Source organism: Ornithorhynchus anatinus, chromosome 4, assembly GCF_004115215.2.
Source record: "Ornithorhynchus anatinus isolate Pmale09 chromosome 4, mOrnAna1.pri.v4, whole genome shotgun sequence".
Lineage (NCBI taxonomy): Eukaryota > Metazoa > Chordata > Mammalia > Monotremata > Ornithorhynchidae > Ornithorhynchus > Ornithorhynchus anatinus.
The window spans coordinates 76,014,649-76,038,451 of record NC_041731.1 but is presented as its reverse complement, the minus strand read 5'-3'; the positions used below and the strand labels follow the sequence as shown (position 1 = coordinate 76,038,451).

At 52.7% G+C, this 23,803-nt stretch overlaps 1 protein-coding gene across 1 annotated transcript in view; it reads left to right on the top strand.

The window, feature by feature from the left end:
* Positions 1–261: 261 nt before the first annotated feature.
* EIF3H (eukaryotic translation initiation factor 3 subunit H) overlaps positions 262–23,803 on the top strand; it is a 93,986-nt gene continuing 70,444 nt past the window's right edge. Inside the window, exons 1-2 of the mRNA XM_029063574.2 lie at positions 262–311; positions 444–576. Of these exons, the coding sequence (XP_028919407.1) occupies positions 262–311; positions 444–576 (183 nt within the window). The remainder of the gene's footprint in view (positions 312–443; positions 577–23,803) is intronic.

Genomic DNA, 23,803 nt, shown 5'->3' with positions numbered 1-23,803 from the left:
GCATGCGCGGGGCTGAGGCCTCGCTCTTCCCCCTCTCACCAACGGAGGGGCGCATGCGCCGGGCTGGGGCCCTTCTCCCCCCTCCCTGCGTCCGAGGGGCGCATGCGCGGGTGAGGGACCTCCTCCGCCCCCCTCGCCCTCCCGCCTCCTGAGGGGGCCGCGCGTCGGGCCCTTCCGGTTCCGGCGGGGGGGAGGAGGACGTCGCTTCCGGTTCCGGCGGGCAGGGCGGCGCGCTCCGTGTCCCGAGGCCGGGCGGGCAGCATGGCGTCTCGCAAGGAGGGCCCCGCCAGCGCCGCCCCCGCCGCCTCCGCGCCCGCCGCCGCCTCCTCCGCGCCCGCCGCCGCCTCCTCCGCCGCCGCCTCCTCCTCCTCCTCCGCCGCCTCCGCCTCCTCCGCCGCCTCCTCGTCCTCCGCCTCGTCGTCCTCCGCGCCCGCCGCCCCCAGCGCCGCCCCCGCCGCCCCCAGCGCCGCCGCCGTCACCGCCGCCGCGCCCGGACCCAAGGGCAAGGCCAAAGCCGGCGGGGCCGCGGGCGGCCCGGGAGACTCGGCCGTCAAGCAGGTGCAGATCGACGGCCTGGTGAGTCCTGCACGGCCCCCGTCCCCCCCTCCCCCCCCGCACGGCCTTCCTCCCCGCCGCGCACCCAGCCGGATTCGAACCCGCCACCTCGGACTCCCAAGTCTAGCCTCTTTACCACCAAACCACGCTGGAGAACTGTCCATTCGTTCCACCCTACTTACTGAGCGTTTACTCTGCGCAGAGCGCCGTGCTGAGCGCTGGGGAAGGTGCCAGGCCCTCAGGCTGCCCCACGTGGGGCTCACAGTCTGACTCCCAAGCCCGGGCTCCTGACACCAAACCCCGCTGGAAAAGTCTTCATTCAGCCGTACTTATTAAGTGCTTACTATGCGCAGAGCGCTGTGCTAAGCGCTGGGGAAGGTACCAGGCCCTCAGGCTGCTCCACGTGGAGCTCACAGTCTGACTCCCAAGCCCGGGCTCCTGACACCAAACCCCGCTGGAAAAGTCTTCATTCAGCCGTACTTATTAAGTGCTTACTATGCGCAGAGCGCTGTGCTAAGCGCTGGGGAAGGTACCAGGCCCTCAGGCTGCTCCACGTGGAGCTCACAGTCTGACTCCCAAGCCCGGGCTCCTGACACCAAACCCCGCTGGAAAAGTCTTCATTCAGCCGTACTTATTAAGTGCTTACTATGCGCAGAGCGCTGTGCTAAGCGCTGGGGAAGGTACCAGGCCCTCAGGCTGCTCCACGTGGAGCTCACAGTCTGACTCCCAAGCTCAGCCTCTGGACACCAAACCACGCTGGAGAAGTCTTCATTTATTCATTCAGCCGTATTTGTTGAGGGTTTACTACGCGCAGAGCGCTGTGCTAAGCGCTGAGGAAGGTACCAGGCGATCAGGTTGCCCCACGTGGGGTTCACAGTCTTCGTCCCCACAGCGTCTGGAGCCGGGATTGGAACCCACGACCTCTGACTCCCAAGCCCGGCCTCTTGCCACCAAACCATGCCGGGGAACGGTTCGTTCTTTCATTTAACCCTACTTATTAAGCGTCTGCTATGCGCAGAGCATTGTACTAAGCGCCGGGGAAGGTACCAGGCCATCAGGCTGCCCCACGTGGAGCTCATAGCCTTCATCCCCATTTTACAGAGGAGGGAACTGAGGCCCAGAGAAGTGAGGTGGCTTGCCGAAGGTCACAGAACGGACAAGTGGCAGAGTCGGGGTTGGAACCCACGACCTTCTGACTCCCGAGCCCGGCCTCTTGCCACTAAACCACGCCGGAGAAGTGCTCATTCAATCGTTCAGTCGTACTTATTGACTGCTTGCTATGCGCAGAGCGCTGTACTAAGCGCTGGGGAAGGTACCAGGCGATCAGGCTGCCCCACCTGGGGCTCACAGTCTGACTCCCAAGCCCGGCCTCTTGCCACTAAACCACGCCGGAGAAGTCTTCGTTAATTCATTCGGCCGTACTTATTAAACGCTTACTATGCGCAGAGCACTGTGCTAAGCGCTGGGGAAGGTACCAGGCCATCAGGCTGCTCCACGTGGAGCTCACACTCTGACTCCCAAGCTCAGCCTCTGGACACCAAACCACGCTGGAAAAGTCTTCATTCAGCCGTACTTATTAAGTGCTTACTATGCGCAGAGCACTGTACTGAGCGCTGGGGAAGGTGTCAGGTGATCAGGCTGCCCCACGTGGGGCTCCCAGTCTTTCTCCCCGGCTGATGCGGGGGAATCGGGTTGTCCAGTTCCAAGCGCTGGGGAAGATACCGGGCGATCAGGTTGTCCCCCGGGGAGCTCACAGTTTTCCTCCCCACAGCCTCTGGAGCTGGGATTAGAACCCACGACCTCTGACTCCCAAGCCGGGCCTCTTTCCACCAGACCACGCTGGAGAACTGCTCATTCGTTCGTTCAGTCGTACTTATTGTCTGCTTGCTACGCGCAGAGCGCTGTACTAAGCGCTGGGGAAGGTACCAGGCCCTCGGGTTGTCCCATGTGGAGCTCACAGCCTTCATCCCCGTTTTACAGAGGAGGGAACTGAGGCACCGAGAAGTGAAGCAGTCTGCCCAAGGTCACAAAGCAGACCAGCGGCGATGTCGGGATTGGAACCCAAGACCTCCTGACTCCCAAGCCCGGCCTCCTGCCACTAACCCACGATGGAGAAGTGTTCGTTCACTCGTTCAACTGTACTTATGGAACGCTAACTCTGTGCAGATTACTATCCTAAGCGCTTAGAGTGGACGGTTGGACAACAGATAGAGACGGTCCCTGCTCGACACGGTCTGCAAGGGGGAGACGGGCAGCAAAACAAGGCAATAGTAATCATAATAATGAGGGTATTTGTTAAGCAGCTACTCTGTGCCAAGCACTGTTCTAAGGTCTGGGGAGATACAGGGAATCAGGTCGTCCCACGTGGGGCTCACAGTCTTCATCCCCATTTTACAGAGGAGGGGGACTGAGGCACAGAGAAGTGAAGCGACCTGCCCAAAATCACACAGCTGACAAGTGGTAAGCGGCAGGGCCGGGATTAAAACCCGCAATCTCCGACTCCCAAGCCCGGGCTCTTGCTGCGAAGCCACACTGGGTAGATAGGAACTGATAATAATAATAATAATAATAATAATAATAATAATGGTGGTATTTGTTAAGCGCTCACTATGTGCAGAGCACTGTTCTAAGCGCTGGGGTAGACGCAGGGTAATCAGGTTGCCCCACGGGAGGCTCCCAGTCTTAATTCCCATTTTACAGATGAGGGAACTGAGGCCCAGAGAAGTGAAGTGACTTGCCCACAGTCACACAGCTGACAAGTGGCAGAGCATCAGGTTGGACATGGTCCCTGTTCTCCCCTCTCCCCCCCTTTCCCTCCCATGGGGCTCCCAGTCTTCATCTCCATTTGGCAGATGAGGGAACTGAGGCCCAGAGAAGTTACTTGACTCGCCCAAGGACACACAGCACACTAGTGGAGACGGGATTAGAAGCCAGGTCCCCTGACTCCCGAGCCGGGGCTCTTGCCACTAAGCCACGCTGCCCCGTAATGATAGTAATAACGATGGACGGTGTTCGTTAAGCGCTTACTGTGTGCCAAGCGCTATTCCGAGCACTGGGGCAGATGCAAGGTAATCAGGTTGTCCCACTTGGGGCTCCCGGTCTTCAGATGAGGGAACTGAGGCACAGAGAGGGTAACTGTACTCGCCCAAGGTCACGCAGCGGGCTCTTGGCAGAGCCCGGATCGGAACCCAGGTCCTCCGACTTCCGGGCCCGTGAGTTTTCCATTAAGCCATACGCCCAGATATCCCAAGTAGCATCGCGGGAGCCCAGGCAGATTCGGGATTCGTATTTTGGCGTCTAGTACGGCTCTCTGCCGAGAATCCTGTGGCAGGCAGGAAACGCTCTCGAACCGTCTCAAGCCCGGTGTCTCCCCACCCCTCCACCCCGAGCCCCGGGCACGAGATTGCGGTCTTCCAGGCGCTTCTCCACGGATCCCATTTCCAAGGACAGAAAACCCCCCGATGAACCCCCTTTTTATTGAAGGCTTATAGAAATCTGGAGGCTGTAAATCCTGGGGTGATAAAATTGGCACAAGCTGTGACAGGTGTGTTTCCACCCGGGAGTTTTCTTTCTTCTCTTCCATGGTTCTGGGTCCTTTTGACAATCAGTCCGGGGTGTTTATCGATCGCTTACCCTGTGCAGAGCACTCTACTAATGCTCGGAGAGTACGCTGTATCGGAGTTGGTAGACACGCTCCCTCGGGGAGTTTTGAGAGGAACGGCAGGGAGATGGGAGTCAAGGGAAGGTCCCCTTCTGTTCTCCATCTAGACTCAATCCCTCGGTGAACTCATTCGCTCCCACGGCTTCCCTTATCATCTCGATGCTGCCGACGCCCAAATCTACCTCTCCTCCTCTCCCCCCTCCCCCCTCCCCCCTCCCTCCAGGCTCGTCTCGTCTTCTGCCTTGGGGACGTCTCCACCCGGATGTCCGCCCGCCACCTAAAACTCGACCTGTCCAAGACTGAGCTCCTCATCTCCCCTCCCAAACCCAGTCCTCTCCCCCACTTTCCCATCACGGTGGACGGCACCACCATCCTTCCCGTCTCACAAGGCTGGAACCTTCGCTCTCTCACTCACCCCACACATGCCATCCTTCACCAGACCCTGCCGGTCTCACCTTCACAACATCGCCAAGATCTGCCCTCTTCCCTCCATCCAAACTGCTACCTTGCCGCCGGTACAGTCTCTCATCCTATCCCGACTGGATCGTTTCATCAGCCCCCTCTCTGATCGCCCATCCTCCCGTCTCTCCCCGCTTCAGTCTATTCTTCATTCCGCTGCCCGGATCGTCTTCCTACAGAAACGCTGTGGGCCTGTCACTCCCCTCCTCAAAACCCTCCAGTGGTTGCCTGTCAACCTTCGCACGAAACAAAAACTCCTCACTCTTGGCTTCAAAGCCGTCCATCCCCTTGCCCCCTCTTACCTCACCTCCCTTGTCTTCTTCTCCAGCCCAGCCCGCACGCTCCGCTCCTCTGCCGCCGCTCACCTCCTCACCTCGCGCCGTTCTCCTCTGTCCTGTCGTCGGCCCCTGGCCCGTGTCCTACCGCTGATCCGGAACGCCCTCCCTCCTCACGTCTGCCGAACTGGCACACTTCCCCTCTTCAAAGCCCTACTGAGAGCTCACCTCCTCCGGGAGGCCTTCCCCGACCGAGCCCCCCTTTTTCCCCTGCTCCCCCTCCCCATTGCCCTGACTCGCTCCCTTTGCTCGACCCCCTCTCCCTGCCCCACAGCTCCTGTGTGTAGAAGTACGTATATATAATTATAATTTTATTAATGATGCGTATAGATAGATATCTATAATTCTATTTATAGTGATGCTGCTGTTGCCGGCTTACCTGTTTTGATGTCTGTCTCCCCCCTTCTAGACTGCGAGCCCATTGTGGGCAGGGACCGTCTCTATCTGTTGCCGAATTGTACTTCCCAAGCGCTCGGTACAGTGCTCTCTGCACGGTAAGCGCTCTATAAATGCGGCTGAATGAACGGATAGGGTCAGAAGGCAGGTGGCGGGGGTAGGCTTCGAGAGGAGGTGAGAGATCTCTCGAGATACAGCCGGGAAACACGGGCGAGTCGAAGAGGGGGCAGGAGGAGAGACTTTCCTAGGAATCGATGGCTTATCGAGGCGGGGGAGTCGGCGTACGCCGACGAAGCTCCGAGCTCTGCCGTCCGGGGCTCCCGTAACGGAAAGATCTAAGCCGAAGCGTCAAAGCCGATTCAGCCGTGCCGGGCGGCAGCGGCCCGCGAGAGAGTCGGAGGCGGATGATCAGGCGATCAAAACGTTGAGCGGAGACAAGGGCAGAGACTCGGGCTTTTACCGCGTGGGAGAAGGCGGCTGTAAACCACTTCTCTATCTTTACCAAGAAAACTAGGGCCGCACATACCAGGATGACGACGGAGTCAATGCGCGAATAACTTTATGACAGGAGATGGGACGCCTTTAAAGAGGGTGTGTCCACGGAGTCGCTGTGGGTCGGAAACGACTCGGCGGCATTTGAAGGAGGAGGAGGAGGGGGGACTTGAGAAGAGCGGGGGAGATTTTAGGGAGGTCAACCTGGATGGCTTCAATTTAATCCAGAAAGAATTTGTCCGGGTCATCGGGGGCAAGAGCTGCGGGAGATGGGGTGGGGAAGGGGGTTCGAGGAGGGTCTAAAGCCGCTGATGTGGACAGTGGGCGGAGGCGTCAACGAGGGTGGAGAAAAAACATTGGGCGGAGGAGAGGGCAGAGTTAAAGCTGATGAGGATGAATTTCAGATGGACGAGGTGGCCCTGTTGTCGGGATTTCTGCCAGCAGCCCTCTGCAGCTCGTGCCCAGGAGCGGATTGAAGCATCGTCGACTTCGAATCGCTTCTGATCCGTAGCGACTCTGGTCGTATTTTCTCCAGAATGTCCTACCTCTGCTCTTCGGTAGTAGTTCCGATATATCCCTAGAGTTTTCTTGGTTAAAAAAAAGAATACGGAAGTGGTTTACCATCGCCGCCTTCTGCGCGGTAAAAACTCAAGTCTCTCCGATCGACATTTTGATCGCTCGGTCATCCGCCTCTGACTCTTCCCCATGCCGCTGCCGCCCGGCACGTGTGAATCAGCTTCGTCTGACGCTTCGGCTTAGACCTTTCCATTGTGGGTAACCCCGGCGAGGGAATCTCTCCCGGTGGCAGAGCTCTAAGCTTCACAGGCATCCGCAAACTCTCCTGCCACGACTAGGCGTTTATTCGTAGGAGAGGGATAAAGCGTACTGTGGAGGTTATCGATCGATCGATTGTATTTATGGAGCGCTGACTGTGACGTGGGAGAGTTCAATACAGCAGTAAACAGCCGCATTGCCTGCCCACAATGGGCTTACAGTCTAGAGGGAGAGACAGATGTTACTATAAACAATGATGCTGATCGAGGGCTGCGAGGTACTTTGGCAGAGGGACGGGTTTCGCATCCTAGTTAGCCTTGTGTACGAAGGATCGCCCCTACTCCCCCTTGGTCTATCGTAGATCGCCTTTTCGACGTTTCCCTCAGGCCCATTTGGTGGCCGCGGCCAGGTTCTCCGGGGAAGCCCCAGTTAAACCAAAGTAACGACAGTAAGAGCCTTCATTGAACGGGGCCCACTGGCGCAGGGCACTGTACCGAGCGCTGGTTTCGTACAGGCGGAGAAGTGTCGGGTCCGTTTACGGGGAGCTTTCACTGCAACGGGCCGACACCGACGTAAAAATATTTTAGTCATTTAAATAGCTGAATGTGCCCCCGAATAAATGTAGCTTACAGACGTGTCGATGAACTGTAGCTCACTGTGGGCGGGCGACGTGTCTGCCAGCTCTGTTGTATAGCGCTCTCCCGAGTGCTCAGTGCAGAGTTCTGGGTAGTAAGCCCTCAGTAAATACCCTGCACGATAGCGCATGGACCTGAGAGTCAGAGGACCTGGGTTCTAATTCAGACTCAGCCACTTGCTTGCTGTGTGTCCTTGGGCAAGTTATTTTACTTCTGCGCCTGTGACCTTATCTCTAATTTTTTGGGGGGGGAGATAATGGTTTGTGTTAATAATAATTATAGCAATGTTAGTATGGCTTAAGTGCTTACTATGTGCAGAGCACTGTTCTAAGCGCAGGGATAGATGCAGAGTAATCAGGTTGTCCCACGTGAGGCTCACAGTCTCAATCCCCATTCTACAGGTGAGGTAACCGAGGCCCAGAGAAGTGAAGTGACTCGCCCACAGTCACACAGCTGACAAGTGGCAGAGCTGGGATTTGAACCCATGACCTCTGACTGCCAAGCCCGGGCTCTTTCATTGAGCCACGCCGCTTCTCTGAAGCAAGTGTAGAAGTCAAGTTTCCTTATACCCCTCCGTCCCCCGCCATCTGTAATTTCGGTTAACGCCTGTCATCCCCTCTAGATTGTAAACTCTGTGTGGGCGGGGGTTTCGTCTACCAACTCTCTTGCGTGGTACTCTTCCGGGGGCGTGGCAGGGATCGATTGAATGTCAACCTTAGCGTTAAGAGAAAGTTGTGTCATAGCACCCACGGCGTCGCTCCGCACACCCGTGCGTCCATGCCTACGTGTGCACGGACCATTTTTCTGTTCCCCAGTTGGGGCAGCTTGGTCACCTAGAGACCAGTTTTTCAAATCGGGCCCCCCGTAGCCCCGAAGCGCTTTTCCCTCGCCCCACTCGGGCAGCACGTTGGCCCAACGGAAACCTCAGCCGAAGCAAACACAGGTGGAATGGCCAAAGAAAATCCAGCTCTCGGCTGAGGATGCCCGTTGAAAATCCGGGCCTGCCGTGGAGCGGTGAGTGTGCGGTCAGCCTTGGCCGGCAGGTAGCGTGTCCGTTATATTGTCATATTGTACTTTCCCAAGCGCGTAGTACGGTGCTCTGCGCACAGTAAGCGCTCAGGTAATGCGTGGGTGTGATATTTGTTAAACACTCACTATGTGCCGGGCTCTCTTCTAAGCACTCTCTTCTGAAGCAGCGTGGCTCAGTGGAAAGAGCACGGGCTTTGGAGTCAGGGCTCGTGAGTTCGAATCCCAGCTCTGCCACTTGTCGGCCGTGTGACTGTGGGCGAGTCACTTAACTTCTCCGTGCCTCAGTTCCCTCATCTGTAAAATGGGGATTAAGACTGTGAGCCCCACGTGGGACAACCTGATTCCCCTATGTCTACCCCAGCGCTTAGAACAGTGCTCGGCACATAGTAAGCGCTTAACAAATACCACTAGGGTAGAGACAAGGGAAGCGGGTCGGATACGGTACACGGTACACGCTTAGAACAGTGCTCGGCACATAGTAAGCGCTTAATATATACTCTAATTGTGATTATTATCACATGTCCCACATGGGACTCACAATCTGAATTCCCATGAATTCCCTGAGATGAGTGAGGCGAGGACAGAAGAGCGAAGTGACTTGCTTGCCCGAGGTCACACGGCAGACAGTTCGCGGAGCCCGGATTAGACTCCCACACCCGGGCTCTATCCACTAGGCCGTGCTGCCTCCCAGTAAATAGGGTCGATCGATCCACCCGTCGGTGATCGGGAGATACGTTCTCAGGGCTCACCGAATGCCGTCCTGCCGGTCCCCGGGTGAAAAGTCACAGTGGATAAGCGAGTCACCCTCTGTGCGTCTAGCAGATATATCGGGAGCAGGGAATGGCAGATGGGCAAGTCTTCTAGACCGTCAGCCCGTTGTGGCCGAATTGTACTCTTCGAGCGCTCAATAGGTACGACAGTGAATGAAGCCGAGGTGACGTAAAAAATCCCCCAGACACCTAGAGCGGCGTCTTGTATCACAGTCCGTTGCTAACTAGAGCACCTAGTTCAGCCGTAATGCAGAGATTATGATGTTCTGAGCCTGAAGCTAGGATGCGGGTCAGTGGATGAGAACCTCTGCCAGGGTATTTGTGTTTCCAGTTGCTATCTGTCAAACTCTGTTAATCGTCCTAACAGCTGATCCGCCTGGAAAGTAAGTCACGACGAGAGCAGCGTCGAAAATCCCTAGAGTCGGTCAGAAATAGTTATCTGAAGATGATTTCTTCAGTCACGTACTCGTGAAGAAATACGGGGGATTGTTAACTACGTTGCGTGTGAGGGACGGTAAGCCTGAAGGAAGCCGGTAACGAACCGGCCGACCCTGGGAGATGTTGTGGTCACCCCTGTCTTGTAATTTATTTCAGTGTCTGGCTCTCCCTCTGGACTGCAAGCTCTTTGTGGGTAGAGATCGCACCTGCCGCCTCTGTCGTACTGTGCTCTCCCAAACGCTTAGTGCCGTGCTCCGCGCACAGTAAATGCTCAGTAACTACTACCGGTGATTGAGTGATTGGTTGATGGAAAGGTCCTAGTGTTTCAGATCGCTGAAATACCCAGCTTGAGGAGTGACGAGAGGAGCCACAAAACAGTTTCGGAAGCACGTTAGGTCAGTTTCTGGGTTTTATAGGGCGCTTAGGCAAATTTGGAATTACTCTTAAATTTTCAGGATCCTCTCACCGATCTGGTGCTACGACAGCATGTAGAGAAGCAGCGTGGCCTCTCGGAGAGAGCACGGGCCTGGGAGTCCGGGGCCCGGGCTCCTAATCCCGGCTCTGACACGTGTTTGCTGCCACCTTGGGCAAGTCACTTCACTTCTCTGAGCCTCTGTTTCGTCGTCTGCAAAATGGGGGTTCAAGATCTGTTCTCCTTCCTGCGTAGACTGTGAAGCCCCTGTAGGACAGGGAATTCATCCGACAGATTGCCTGGTGTCTTCTCCAGCGCTTAGTACACGGCCCGGCACCTAGTGAGCGATGAACCGATATCTCAGTGGTTATTATCTGTCAGAGGGGGCTACGGCTTCTTTATTGACGTGTCAGACCTTGGTTTCGTGGTGGCCTGCGGCTCCGGATCTGTCTGCCGCTTGTCACCCCACCACTTGGTTCGCCCTTTCTTTCATTTGATTTCCACCTCTCGGTGGAGGTTTCGGGGAGTCTCTGGTACCGCGGGATGTTGTTAACCCAAGTACACGTCTTGTGCAAATAGACCTGGTGTCTTTATATATCGAAAATGACTTCGTTTTGGTCAAGACCGTAAGCGCCTTTTAAGCGGGGAATACTTGTTAAACTCCTGTTTTATTTTCCCAGCTGGTGAGAACACTCGCACGATATTCAGAGATAAATCCGTCCCCCTGTTGCTGTCGGACCACACCCCATATCTCCGGGAGAATTGACCATTAGTCCAGGATTCCTTTTTAAAAAAACAACAGTAGTATTTGCTGTGTGTTTATCGTGTGCCGGGCACCGCACGAAACACTGGGGTAGATACAAGCTATTCAGGTTGGACACAGGCCCTGTCAGCAGTGGGGTTCACAGTCTTAATCCCCATTAGAGGTAACTGAGGACCAGAAAAAGGAAGTGACTTGCCCAAGGTCACACAGAGAAATGGCAGAGCTGGGATTAGAACCCAAGTCCTCCTGACTCAGGTCCGTGCTCTGTCTGCGAAACGATGCCGCTTCCCTGTGCTCTTGAATAAACCTGCTGGGGTAAAACTAAAAGCGATCACATTGCTTGATTTCAGGGTGCCCTTGGAGAAGTGAAGTGAATTGCCCAAGGTCACACGGCAAACGAGTGGCGGAGCCAGGATTAGAACCCAGGTCCTGATTACCGGGCCTGTGCTTGCTCCTCCTCTTGTCGGCTGTGTGACTGTGGGCAAGTCACTTCACTTCTCTGTGCCTCAGTTCCCTCATCTGTAAAATGGGGGTGAAGATTGTGAGCCTCACGTGGGACAACCTCATTCCCCTGCGTCTACCCCAGCATTTAGAACAGTGCTCTGCACGTAGTAAGCGCTTAACAAATACCAACATTATTATTATTATTAAGACTACTGCAAGGACCCCGTGGGGTTCCTGCAGATGCTGTCATTCTGAATGCATTTAGTATTTGTCCCGAATTTTTGTCATTTTCACTTATCCGTCCACAGCAAGGTGTAAGCAGATCCCATCTGTTCATCTGTTTTCTCGTCTCTAGACCGTAAGCTGGCTGTGGGAAGCGATGATGGTATTAAGCACTGTTCTAAGCACTGGGATAGATATAAGGTTATCACACTTGGGCCTCACAGTCTTAATCCCCAATTGAAAGATGAGGTAACCGAGGCACAGAGAAGTGAAACGACTTACCCAGAGTCATCCAGCTGACAAGTGGAGCCGGGATTAGAACCTACGACCTCTGACTCCCAAACCTGGCCTCTTGCCATTGAGCCAAGCTGCCTCCCCTAATAATAAATAATAATAATGTCGGTATTTGTTAAGCGCTCACTATGTGCCGAGCACTTTTCTAAGCGCCGGGGTAGACACGGGAATCAGGTTGTCCCACGTGAGGCTCACAGTCTTAATCCCCATTCTCCAGATGAGGTAACTGAGGCACCGAGAAGTGAAGTGACTTGCCCGAAGTCACGCAGCCGACAAGTGGCCGATCCGGAATTCGAACCCATGACCCCTGACTCCAAAGCCCGGGCTTTTCCACTGAGCCACGCTGCTTCTCTAGGTGTCTACCAACTCTCTTATATTGTACTGTCCCAAGCGCGTAATGCGGTGCTGTGCGCACAGTAGGCGCTCAGTAAATCCCGCCGATGGATGCGATTTGTTCATAGCGGAAACGGCTGTCCTCGTCGGGCCGAACGTCGTTCGGCCGTAACTGTAAGATCTCAGGCACGAGAGGGCCCTCCCGGTCCCGCTCCAGTTAACCTTAGGGCAGCACTATTTTGTGAGGAAATAACCTCTCTGTCTTTTCACTTATACCGCCCTTTCCCCGTAGCCCCAGTGAAGCACAGAACAAGCATTGGGTTAAGAAATGGTCTCAAGATGTCAGTAAGTCGGACTGAAGTCCGACAGGGGTTCGTATGCCTGTCTGGACTTGTTTTTGTCCGTCCGTCTCCCCCGATTAGACTGTAAGCCCGTCAGTGGGCAGGGATGGTCTCTATCTGTTGCCGAATTGTCCGTTCCAAGTCCTCAGTACAGTGCTCTGCTCATAAGCGCTCAGTAAATACTACTGAATGAAGGGACTAAACTGATAGCTCAGATGAGGTGATTCTCTGCCCTGGCAGCAGGTGTTTGTCCTGCTTCTATTTTTTTTTGAGTTCCTGCCTGGCCCTTTTCCCCGATTCAGGCTTGGCAGGAATTCATCTTTTGGTATCCTGAACTCCAGATCTTAAAATATATACATTCTGAAGGGCAGGACCGACATGTGAGAAAAGTGACGGCCCCTTAAATTTCTCCTCTGTGCTGTGGCTGCTGAAGTGCTATCTATCTATCTCAGTGATATTTATGGAGTGCTTACTCTGGGTAGAGTAGCACGGCGCGGTGGCTAGAGCTCGGGCCCGGGAGTCAGAAGGTCACGGGTTCTGTTCCCGGCTCCACCACTTGTCTGCTGTGTGACCTTGGGCAAGTCATTTCACTTCCCTGGGCCTCGGTTCCCTCATCTGTAAAATGGGGATTGAGATTGTGAGCCCTATGTGGGACAGGGAATGTGTCCCAAACCAGTTTGCCTGTATCGATCTCAGCAGTCAGTCCAGTCCCTGTCACATAGTGAGGGCTTAACGAATGCCATCGTCCCAAGTCCTTGGGAGAGTGCAACAGAGGCGGTAGGCGTGATCCCTGCCCACAGTAAGTCTATTACATCTGTCTCCGTACATCTCCTTTCTCGAAAGGAGAGCAAACGGAAACACTGAGTGCCGCGCTCCTCTCCCCCCCAAACACCGTGTCTTTGCTGGATTAGTGTGGCTCCCCACTCCCATTTACCGGTGTGCTGGGCTAATCCAGCCCTGCCAGATGGGGGTAACATGCACCGTTACCTTGGTGCATGAGGTCAGACTGACAGTGGGCAACCACCAGTTTAGGCAGGCGAGAAGGCATTGTGTAGTTTAGGCGTGTTTTCACGATACATTTTCAATCGATATATGACTTTCTTTAATCTTAAAACACTATTTGCTCACCTACACCGTAAGCTCCTCCGTCTAGACCGTAAACTCCTCGCGGGCAGGGAATGCGTCTGCCATGTCGTCGTGTTGTACGCTCCCGAGCAGGTAGTACAGTGCTCTGTATGCAGTAAGCACTCGATAAATACCATCGATTGATGGGGAACGGATCTCCCGACTGTTATGTCGCCCTCTCCCACGCACCTAATGCAGCGCTCTGCCCACAGTACGTGCTCAGTGAATACGATTGATGGATTTTGGTGTTGATTGTCTTTTTTGATGACATAGCTATGAGTTCATCTTTGAGTGATACGCCAAATTTACTCTGCTTATAAATTTCAATGATTACAATGGGTGACTGAAGGAGATGACTCCATGCGGTGTTGCCAATAGTCCGTTCATTTTCAAGAGAAGGCATAGTTCATGATATATTTTGGGTTAGAGCACGACAGGAGAAGCAGCAGGGCCTAGCGGAAAGAGTACGGGCTCGGGAGTCAGAGAACCCGGCTTCTAAACCCACCTGCACCATTTTACCTGCTGCGTGACCTGGGCCAAGTCACTTATTTTCTCAGGACCTCAGTTTCCTACTCCTCAGGAGAAGCAGCGTGGCTCAGTGGAAAGAGTCCGAGGCCATGGGTTCGAATCCCTGCTCTGCCATTTGTCAGCTGTGTGACTGTGGGCAAGTCACTTCACTTCTCTGTGCCTCAGTTCCCTCATCTGTAAAATGGGGATTAACTGTGAGCCTCACGTGGGACAACCTGATTACCTTGTATCTCCCCCAGCGCTTAGGACAGTGCTCTGCACATAGTAAGCGCTTAACAAATACCAACATTATTAGTATTATAATTAGATTGTGAGCCCCAGGGGGGCCAGCTTGATTTCTTTCCTCTTGACACATAGCACTCAGCAATTACCCTGATGGTTGGAGACATTCATTTTCTCTGTAGAAATAGTTGTCGTATATATTCACGGTGTCGGGCGTGGAGTGATATTGTGGTGGGGGAGACCTCTGTCTCTTAGAACCGGCCCTCACAACTCCCTAAAACACAGGATCGTAAGCTCCCGGAGGGTAGGGATCAAGTATGTCTCCATACTCTGCCAAATGCTTAGTGTGGTCCTCAATAAATATCTTTAATAGATGAGTTAATGACAGATCCTCTTGAGCTATTCTGCTTGGAAGATGAAGCCTTCCAGATGGATGGAGTCTCAGCAGAAAGCTGCTCTGTCTCTACTGCTGGAAAGTAGTGGCGTAATGAAGATTGAGAGTCGCCTCTGTGCACTCCTGGGCTTGAAGATCCGTCTCGGGGCCATTCGATCCATCCTCAAGGCATCAGCTGAGACTCCCAGCCACTTTGGAGTCTGGATCCCGAGGGTCCAAGCCGTCCCGTGGAATCGGCGGGCTTCCAGCTGATGTCGGCGGGCCCCTCGCATCCCCAAGAGCACGTCGTCCCCGGGCAGACTCCATTTCTGTGCCCGGGACCAGCCCGCCCTTCTCTGGACCCTGGTTTGGGAAAAAGACTCCAGAAATTCCAGAGGGCTTCACCCAACTTTAAAGTCTCCCAGTAGAGCGAGCAAGGGCCTGGAAGTCAGAAGGACGTGGGTTCTCATCCCGACTCTACCACTTGTCTCCTCTGTCACCTTGGGGAAGTCGCTTCACTTCACTGGGCCTCGGTTAACTCATCTGTAAAATGGGAATTGAAACAGTGAGCCCCTTGAGGGGCAGGGACTGTCTCCGACCTGATTAGCCTGCATCTACCCCAGCGCTTAGACCGGTGCTTTTCACGTAATAATAAGGAGTATGACGATGATAGCATTTGTTAAGCGCATACTGTGTGCCAAGCACTGTTCTAAACACTGGGATAGACACGGTAATCAGGTTGTCGCACGTGGGTCTCACAGTCTTAATCCCCATTTTGCAGATGAGGTCACTGAGGCACAGAGAAGTTAAGTGACTTGATCAGTCTCACAGCAGACACAGTAAGAGTTTAACAAGTAAGAGTTTTAACATCATCATCATCAAACCTACTTGGTATTTGAATAGCAGTGACTCGTGTTTCTGATCAGTGTGCACTAGCGAGCACATCGATTGGGATTCAACTCTAACATTTCAAGGCTTAAAGTCTAAGGACGGCAACATAAATATACTTTTCTTTTGGAGTGTTGAATTCTGGGGGAGGGCAGCGTCACCCGTCCCCGGGGACAGGTTCTTCGGAATCGGCGAGGGAGAGAGAGAGGCAGGCCAGGGATGGAAAATCTGAGTTTTGTATAGAATTTATTCTGCGGGGCGAATTGAATTAATTAGTTATTTAGACGCGACAAATCGGCCTTCCCCTTTTGGGAGAAATACGGTGTTAAAGCTTCCCTAACGGGAGGAATACACTCGCATGAGGCCGGACACCCGAGCCCACTTAGGATTTACTCACAACGTGGTGAGGCGGCTGGCTCCCACCATGTGCGCGCCCCACCCAGGAGGAATCCACCTTTGCATTAAATACACTTATGCGTTAAACACGAATGAGTTCCATACACTTAGGAGTTACGTACATTTAGGAGTTACATAAACTTACGTGTTACGTACACTTATGAGTTACATACACTTCGGCGCTAAACCCAGTTATGCGTTACTCGCGCTCGGTGAGGCGGCTAGCTCCCACCGTATTCACGTCCCCCTGGGGAGGCACCCACTTAGACATCAGAACCATTTAAACGTTCCATACCCATGGCGAAGCGTCTGGCTCCCAACCCCACGAGCTCTCAGCAGGACGGGACGCTCACCCATCCCACGGCTCCTCGCTCGGTGCAGGCAGAGCGGCCTTCTCACGCTCTGGACGGAGGCGACTGCTGCGAGTCCCGTTCCTCTGCACGGAAGGTTAGAGGCGGCAGGTATTTATCACCCGTGCCCTTAGGCCATTCCAGCTTCCGGCCTCAGTTTACCCCATCTCTGCTCTCCCCCCCCCTCCATCCCTAATTTGACCGGCACGGGGGCGAGGGGCACCTTCCGTATTCCCAGCTTGGGCTGTCGATCTGGCAGTTTGGGTCGTGGGGGCGGTGCCCCACCCTCACTTCCGAGTTGCGCCTGGTGGCTCGGGAGGTCACGAGATAGCATTTGACCTTGAGATGGTCGGTACCCCAGGGTCACCTTGGAACAGGGAGAAAAATGATTTGGTAAGTGCTCCTGATTCCAGCCCCCTTTACTCCCTGTGGAGCTGTAATCGGGAAAGGCCCTTTTTCTTAGCGTTATCCTCCAGCTACCAGACCCGGGACCTCCAGAATCCCTCAGCGAGGGCATAGGAAATCAGGGCGACACGATAAATTCCTGGGAGTTTTCTTTCCGCCGCCTCACCGCTGCAGGACCCCGCATAAGTGCCTTAGTGCGGTCCCTCCCCCCCCCCCCCCCCCAACATAACATTATGCACCCTTCTGTAACTCCGTGACCTTGAGGCAGCTGCTTCCCAGCCTCACTGACTTGGCCTCACTAGCCCTGTAGATCCTCCTTCCAAGGGAACGCCAAGCCCCCCAAGAGATTAGCGTTTGGGGGGCCGTACCGTCAGCTGTAGATGCGGGCTAGGGAGTTTCGGAGCTATTTCTGAGGACAAGTTGGCCGGGGCCTTGGGATAGGTAAGGAATATTTGTAACGAGCAACGGTTGGGGCAGGCAGAGGACAAATTTAAAGTAGTCAGGATTTCCGAATCTCCCCCTGGTCCCTTTAAGCATTTTTGCCTGCGGTGAAATTGACAATCTGTAGCCTAAGCTTGACAAGAAGAAGCTTTGAGGTTGGGCCAACTGGGAGACGGTTTTACTTTTCACTTGGCTTATAAAGATGAGAAATCTTAGCCGAACTGGTTTTTATTAGAATTATTTTTTGCACTTATACGTATTTCTGTAGAAGGCTTAAAGCCCTCTGGATCAGCTGCAACATTGACCTCGGAGACACCTAATGCTATATCATCTTTCTCGTCCATTTGAATTGTTTTTGCCACATGTCTCGGAAGCCAAGCGGCCCCCCTCCGCTACCTGTCCGGATTTCCGTGGGCCCGACCAGGCACGAGGAGAGGGCGGAGACGTAGTGATGAAGTTTGAAAAATGAATAGCCAGTCGCATCTTTACGTTCACGCGGTCGTGAGCGAAATGCAGAGCGACCTGCGGTGCCAGCCGAGACTGTTAAAGATGAGAAAAAGAAAACAACTCCCTGAAGTTTAGTCTCAGAAAACAGGACATCTGGCTAACATCTTGGAGCTTAGGATTCCTTGCTGAGCCCTTTCCAACTGAGGAAACACGCAAACCCCAAAAGGCCGTGTGTGTGGTGACCGTGGGAGGAGCCCGACCTCTTCGGGAAACCTCTCTGCGCAAGAAGAGCTGCCGGACATTAGCGACGTGCCCGGGAGTACGGCAAGGCCCGGGCCACTTAGGGAGGGTCTGAACTGCGTTCCGATCGATCGGTTAGTTTTTATTCTCTGCAAGTGCGGCTATACACAGTTGTTTAATATGATCTTGTCACAAGTCCAGGAAGTAGACAACGTTCTCAGGGAGTGGGCAGTCATATAAACGATTTATGGGGTGCAGGCACTCTGCTGAGCACTGGGGTAGAGACAAAATAATCTCGTTTGGACGTGTGTTTTTTTGTTTTTGAGCGGTTTCGTTACGGCAACCCCCAGACCACCCTCCGAATCCAATAATCAAGGAGGTAATTTTGACCACCGTCCGACGTTATAGAGTGTTTTGGGTTTCACGGCATTCGTTTCCCTGTACTTTGGTAGAAATATTCTTTGTCATAGTAATCTTTTTTTTTGAATGTAAGTTTTCTCCAAGTGTGTAGAAGCTCATTTGGAAAGTCAAAGGTACAGAGGGGAGTGAGTTAACTGTCAACATTATTTCGATCACATCTCTAGGGCTATACTAGGGCAGTTAGTGGTATTTAGCGAGCGCTTACTTTGTGCAGAGCACTGTACTAAGCTTTGGGGAGAGCGGAATACAGTTGGTAGACGTGATTCATGCTCCCGAGGAGCTGACGGTCAACTGGGGAGCCTCCAGTCAAGTTGGTGTAAATTGCAGGTCACTTTTGCGTTTAAGATCCGAGAAGATTTAGCCAGGAGATCGGTGTCTGTCCCTGCTTGCTCAAGAGCTACTCAAGTTTAGAACACTTTGATTTGGAAACTAGGCTAGGGGCTCAACAGCTACTGCCCTCTGCTCGTAATAGTGATAGTATTTAAGTGCTGACTGTGTAGTCAAGCACCGTATTAAGCGCTAGGTTCAGATCAGCGCAGTCAGGTCTGACACAGTACCACGTGGGATTTACAGTGTGAGTGGGAGGCAGAATAGGTATTTAATACCCATTTTCCTCATAAGGAGACTGAGGTGCGGACTACCGAAGTGACTTGTCCAAGGTCACGCAGCAGACAGGTGGCGGGACGAGGATTAGAAGTCGGGTCCTCTGATCCTCAAATCTGTGCTCTCTCCACTAGGCCCTACAGCTCTCCATCCAAAGAGGAAATTGCTTCCCGAGAGCTCATTAGAACCTGAAAATAAGTCAATCAAGTGATGGCACCTGTTGATTTTTATACTACTGTTTGTTGTCTTGTCTACATTAAGAGCCCGGGCTCGGGGAGTCAGAGGTCGTGGGTTCTCATCCCGGCTCCGCCCCAATCTGCTGCGTGACCTTGGGCCTTAACTTCTCTGTGCATGTTACCTCATCTGTAAATTGAGTATCAATACCGTGAACCCTATATGGGCCAACCTGATCACTTTGTATCCACCCCAGCACTTAGAACAGTGCTTGGCACAGAGTAAGGGCTTAACAATTACCATTATTATTATTAATAAACCACTGTCATACACTTTTTAAAAACAATTTAACTATAAGACCATCATTAGTTAAAACAGAGCGACTGCTTTTGCAGAACAAATGTGAAGGAAATAAAATTACTTCATTGAAATCGCATGAAAATATCTTAACGCAGTTTCTCCTTATTTCCGGTGACTCCTGCCTTTATCCTCTTCTTGGCACGTAGTAAGCGCTTAACAAATACCGTAATTATTGTAATTAACTCCATCCCCATCCTCTGTACTACCCATCAACTATTCCGCTCGCTTGTTATCCTATAATAACGCAGACTAGTACCCGGAGCAGGTTTTAGCTGTAGTTCGTCATTGTTGGTTTGAGAAAGCTCCCCCCGTCTTTATAGGGCCCAAACTCCATCCTTGGGTCACTCAACTACTTGGCCCCCAATATCCTAAACTCTTTGACCGTATGACAGCCCCATTTCTGATATTCCACGGATTTTCTTTCTTCACAATCTTTTCAGTCTTACTGAAGCCTTGTGGATTGGGCAAATAAAATAAAAGCTTACCCAGATAACATCTGCCGAGTGCCCAGCTGGCTTATCTGGGCTCAGCCTCCTAACAATCCTCTTGAAAAACGAAAAATCAAAATATTACTAGCAAGGGGGCTTTCCTTCAATTCTCTGTAATACCTATAAGAAGGGAATGAAGATGGCGATGGCAGTTGCTGCTGGAATCCCGACTTTTATTCCCAGTTCTTTCCTGTCCCGTTTCCTTTCCCTCACTCTCCCACTGCTCACTTTAACCTTTACGCATCTATAGCGAAGCCACGGGTGACTTCCTGCCCCGATGACTCCCGTCCCCCAAGCCCACCTGAGGTGACAACTCAAAAGTTGGTGTTTTTCGGAATAATTAGCCGAGAAACAGGAAAAGGGCATTTATCAAAATGAAAGCGAGCATTTAATTCCAAGGTTGTATATGCTGGCCAAGGCTGAGAGCATTTTGCGGGGGGGGGGGGGGGGGAGAAAGAGAGAGAAAATATGAATATAATGGTATTTAAGTGATTACTATTTGCCAAGCAAAGCACAACTTGATGAGCTTTATCTCTCCTCAGGTGCGTGTGGGAAAATTCCCAGCTGATGATATGCAGGGATTCCACACTGTGACCTGATCAGAGCATGAGCAGTTCAGTTTTTGGAAACGGGGGGGAATCGGAATACAGAGATTGTAGTGTACAGGGGCTCGTGACAAACGGCGAGAAGTTGAACATGGCAAGGTTTCTGTGACAGGGAGGATGGCGGTATTGATAAGAACTGGAGAAGTTAGGAGTGGGTTTTCGAGGGAAGGTGAGAAATATAATTTTAAACACACACGCACACATGCCCACGCTCAGTTTCTGTTTGTATTCACTGCACATTTTGGCTAGAAAGCTGTTGGGAAACATGGTTCCCACCACGTCGGCCCCTTCGGATATAGAATGACGTGTTATCGGAAGAAACGGTGAGGAGGGCGTACATCGCCTCAGACTCGCACGCAAGAACTCCAGCGTATGCCAACGGTAACACGGAGTTTTGCAACAGCACAGACCTCGGTTATCGGAGACCCGGCTGTTTATGCGTAGCGGTGAGGAATTCATTATGGCAGCGAAGCGGTAGGCCCAGAATATCGATATTAATAGCAATAGCTAGCATGGTTTAAATATGTTTTCATGGATGATTGCGGTTGCAGTGAAACAAAGATCACTGGTTATAATCTACTGTAATCGGTCGGTGGTATTTATCGAGAGTTTGTGTGCGGAGTGCTTGGGAGAATACGATGATAATAATAATATCTATTAAGCGCTTACCATCTGCCAAGCGCCTCTTCCATCCTTCTCAACCTCCTCTCCTTTCTTACAACCCGGAGTCGTACGGTCGAGTCGGCAGACCTGATCTCCACCCTCGAGGAGCCCACGATCTAGTGGAGACAGGCATTTAAAATAAATTACAATTACAGCAGCGGAATTGAAAAAAGACGCACGTATGTGCTGTGGGGCTAGGTGGAGGGTGAGTATCGAAGTGCTTATGGGATACACACACGTGTATACAGGCGACACAGGAGGGAGAGGGCAAATAAGGTGGGGAAACAAGAGGTCAGTCAGGGAAGGCTTCTTGGAGGAGATTGAATTTTAGTAGAGCTTTGTAGGCAGGGAGAGGGCTCTGTCAGAGGTGAATGAGGAGGGAGTTCCAGGCCTGAGGGAGGGTGTGAGCCAGCGGTTTAGAGGTGAGAGAGTTGAGATCCAGGAACAGTAAGTAATTAATAATAATACGTGTGGTATTCATTAAGTGCTCGCGGTGTGCCAGGCACTGTACTAATCGCTGGGGTGCCTGTTTACTTGTTTTGATATCTCTCCCCCCCTTCTAAACTGTGAGCCTGCCTTGGGCAGGGGTTGTCTCTCTTTGTTGCTGAATTATACTTTCCAAGCACGTGACTTAGTGGAAAGAGCCTGGGCTTGGGAGTCGGAGGTCATGAGTTCGAATCCCAGCTCTGCCACTTGTCAGCTGTGTGACTGGGCAAGTCACTTAACTTCTCTGTGCCTCAGGTAGCTTATCTGTAAAATGGAGATTAACTGTGAGCCTCACGTGGGACAACCTGATTACCCTGTATCTACCCCAGCGCTTAGAACAGTGCTCTGCACATAGTAAGCGCTTAACAAATACCATTATTATTATTATTAATAGTCCAGGGCTCTGCACACCGCGCTCAGTAAATACGATTGAATGAATGGATACGAGTGAGTTGGGTCGGATACAGTCCCTGCCCCACGTGGGGCTCACAATCTCGATCCCCGTTTTACAGATGAGGTAACTGAAGCAATGAGAAATGAAGTGACCTGCCCAGGGTCCCAGCAGACAAGCAGCGGAGTCAGGATTAGAGTCTCAGAGACCTGTCCAGGGTCTCACAGCGGACGGGGGGCAGAGCTGGGATTAGAACCCGTGACCTTCTGACTTCCAAGCCCGGGTTTAGGAGTCAGAGGTCATGGGTTCTAATCCCGGATCTGCCACCCGTCAGCCGGGTGACTTTGGATAAGTCACTTATAACTTCTCGGTGCCTCAGTACCCTCATCTGTAAAATGGGGATTAAGACTGTGAGCCTCATGTGGGACAATCTGATTACCCTGTATCCACCCCAGTGCTTGGCCCATAGTAAGCGCTTAACAAGTACCAGCATTATTAATCAAAGAGGCTAGCGAGGAGGCTGAAGCAGTAGGTTGAGGCTGGATGTATAACAGCTGCTGGGAGAACCGACAATGTAGTGACCGAATATGTGGGCTGAAAGAGAGAGATGAATTGAGGTTGACGCCAAGGTGATGGGCAGTACAGTACTTTGCACCCAGTAGGCGCCCAAAAAATACGAAAGACTGCCTGGGCTTGGGAAACGGAGAGGTCGGTGGTTTCCACGGAGTTGGGAGAGTTGCGGCGAGAAGGATTGGGTGGAAAGGCAAGGAGTTCATTCGGTCGTATTTACTGAGCGCTTACGGTGCGCAGAGCACAGTACTGAGCGCTTGGAGGTACAGTTCGGCAACAGATAGAGACGATCCCTACCCAACAAGGGGCTCACAGAAGGGGAGAGGCAGACGACAAAGCAAAACAAGTAGGCAGGCGTCACTAGCGTCATCATAAATAAGTTGTGCTTTGGCCACGTTAAGTTTGAAGTGGGCATCGAAGAAGAGAAGTTCCGAAGGCAGGGGAGCGTGCGGGCCTACAGAGGAGGAGAGAGTCAGGCCTCTCGTTTCTCCTTGCTTCTACGTCGTCCATGCCCCTGGATCCGTATCCCTCGAGGACGGGCTATTCACTTCAGCTCAGAACGCTTACAAACAGATCGTTCGTTCATTCAGTGGTATTTATTGAGCGCTTACTGCACGCAGAGGACCGTACAGAGCGTTTGGGAGAGGACAGTACAGCAGTAGACAAAATCCCCTGCCCACAATGAGCTCATTTCCCCTATCAGTACTTGATTTTAATATCTGTCTCTCCCTCTAGGCGCCAAAGTCCTTGTGGCTTGGCAACGGATCCGTCGGCGGGACTGAATTAGTCTCTCCCGGCTGATTGATTAATTGGAGAGGTAGATACGGTAATCATCTGCACGGTGATGGCAGTTGAAGCCGTGGGAGCCAGTGAGTTCTCTGAGTGGGTGTAGATGGAGAAGAGGAGCGGACCCAGAGCTGAGCCTTGAGGGACCCCCACTGTTAATAATAATAATGCTGGTATTTGTTAAGTGCTTACTGTGTGCAGAACACTGTTGTAAGCGTTGGGGAGATACAGGCTGATCAGGTTGTCCGACGTGAGGCTCACAGTCTTCATCCCCATTTTACAGATGAGGTCACTGAGACACAGAGAAGTTAAGTGACTTGCCCACAGTCACAGCTGACAAGAGGCAGAGATGGGATTCGAACCCATGACCTCTGACTCCCAAGCCCGGGCTCTTTCCACTGAGCCACAAGGGTGATAGATAGAGGAAGAACCCGTCAAAGGCATTGAGAAGGAGGGGGCAGAACGATGGGAGGAGAATCCCACAGATAT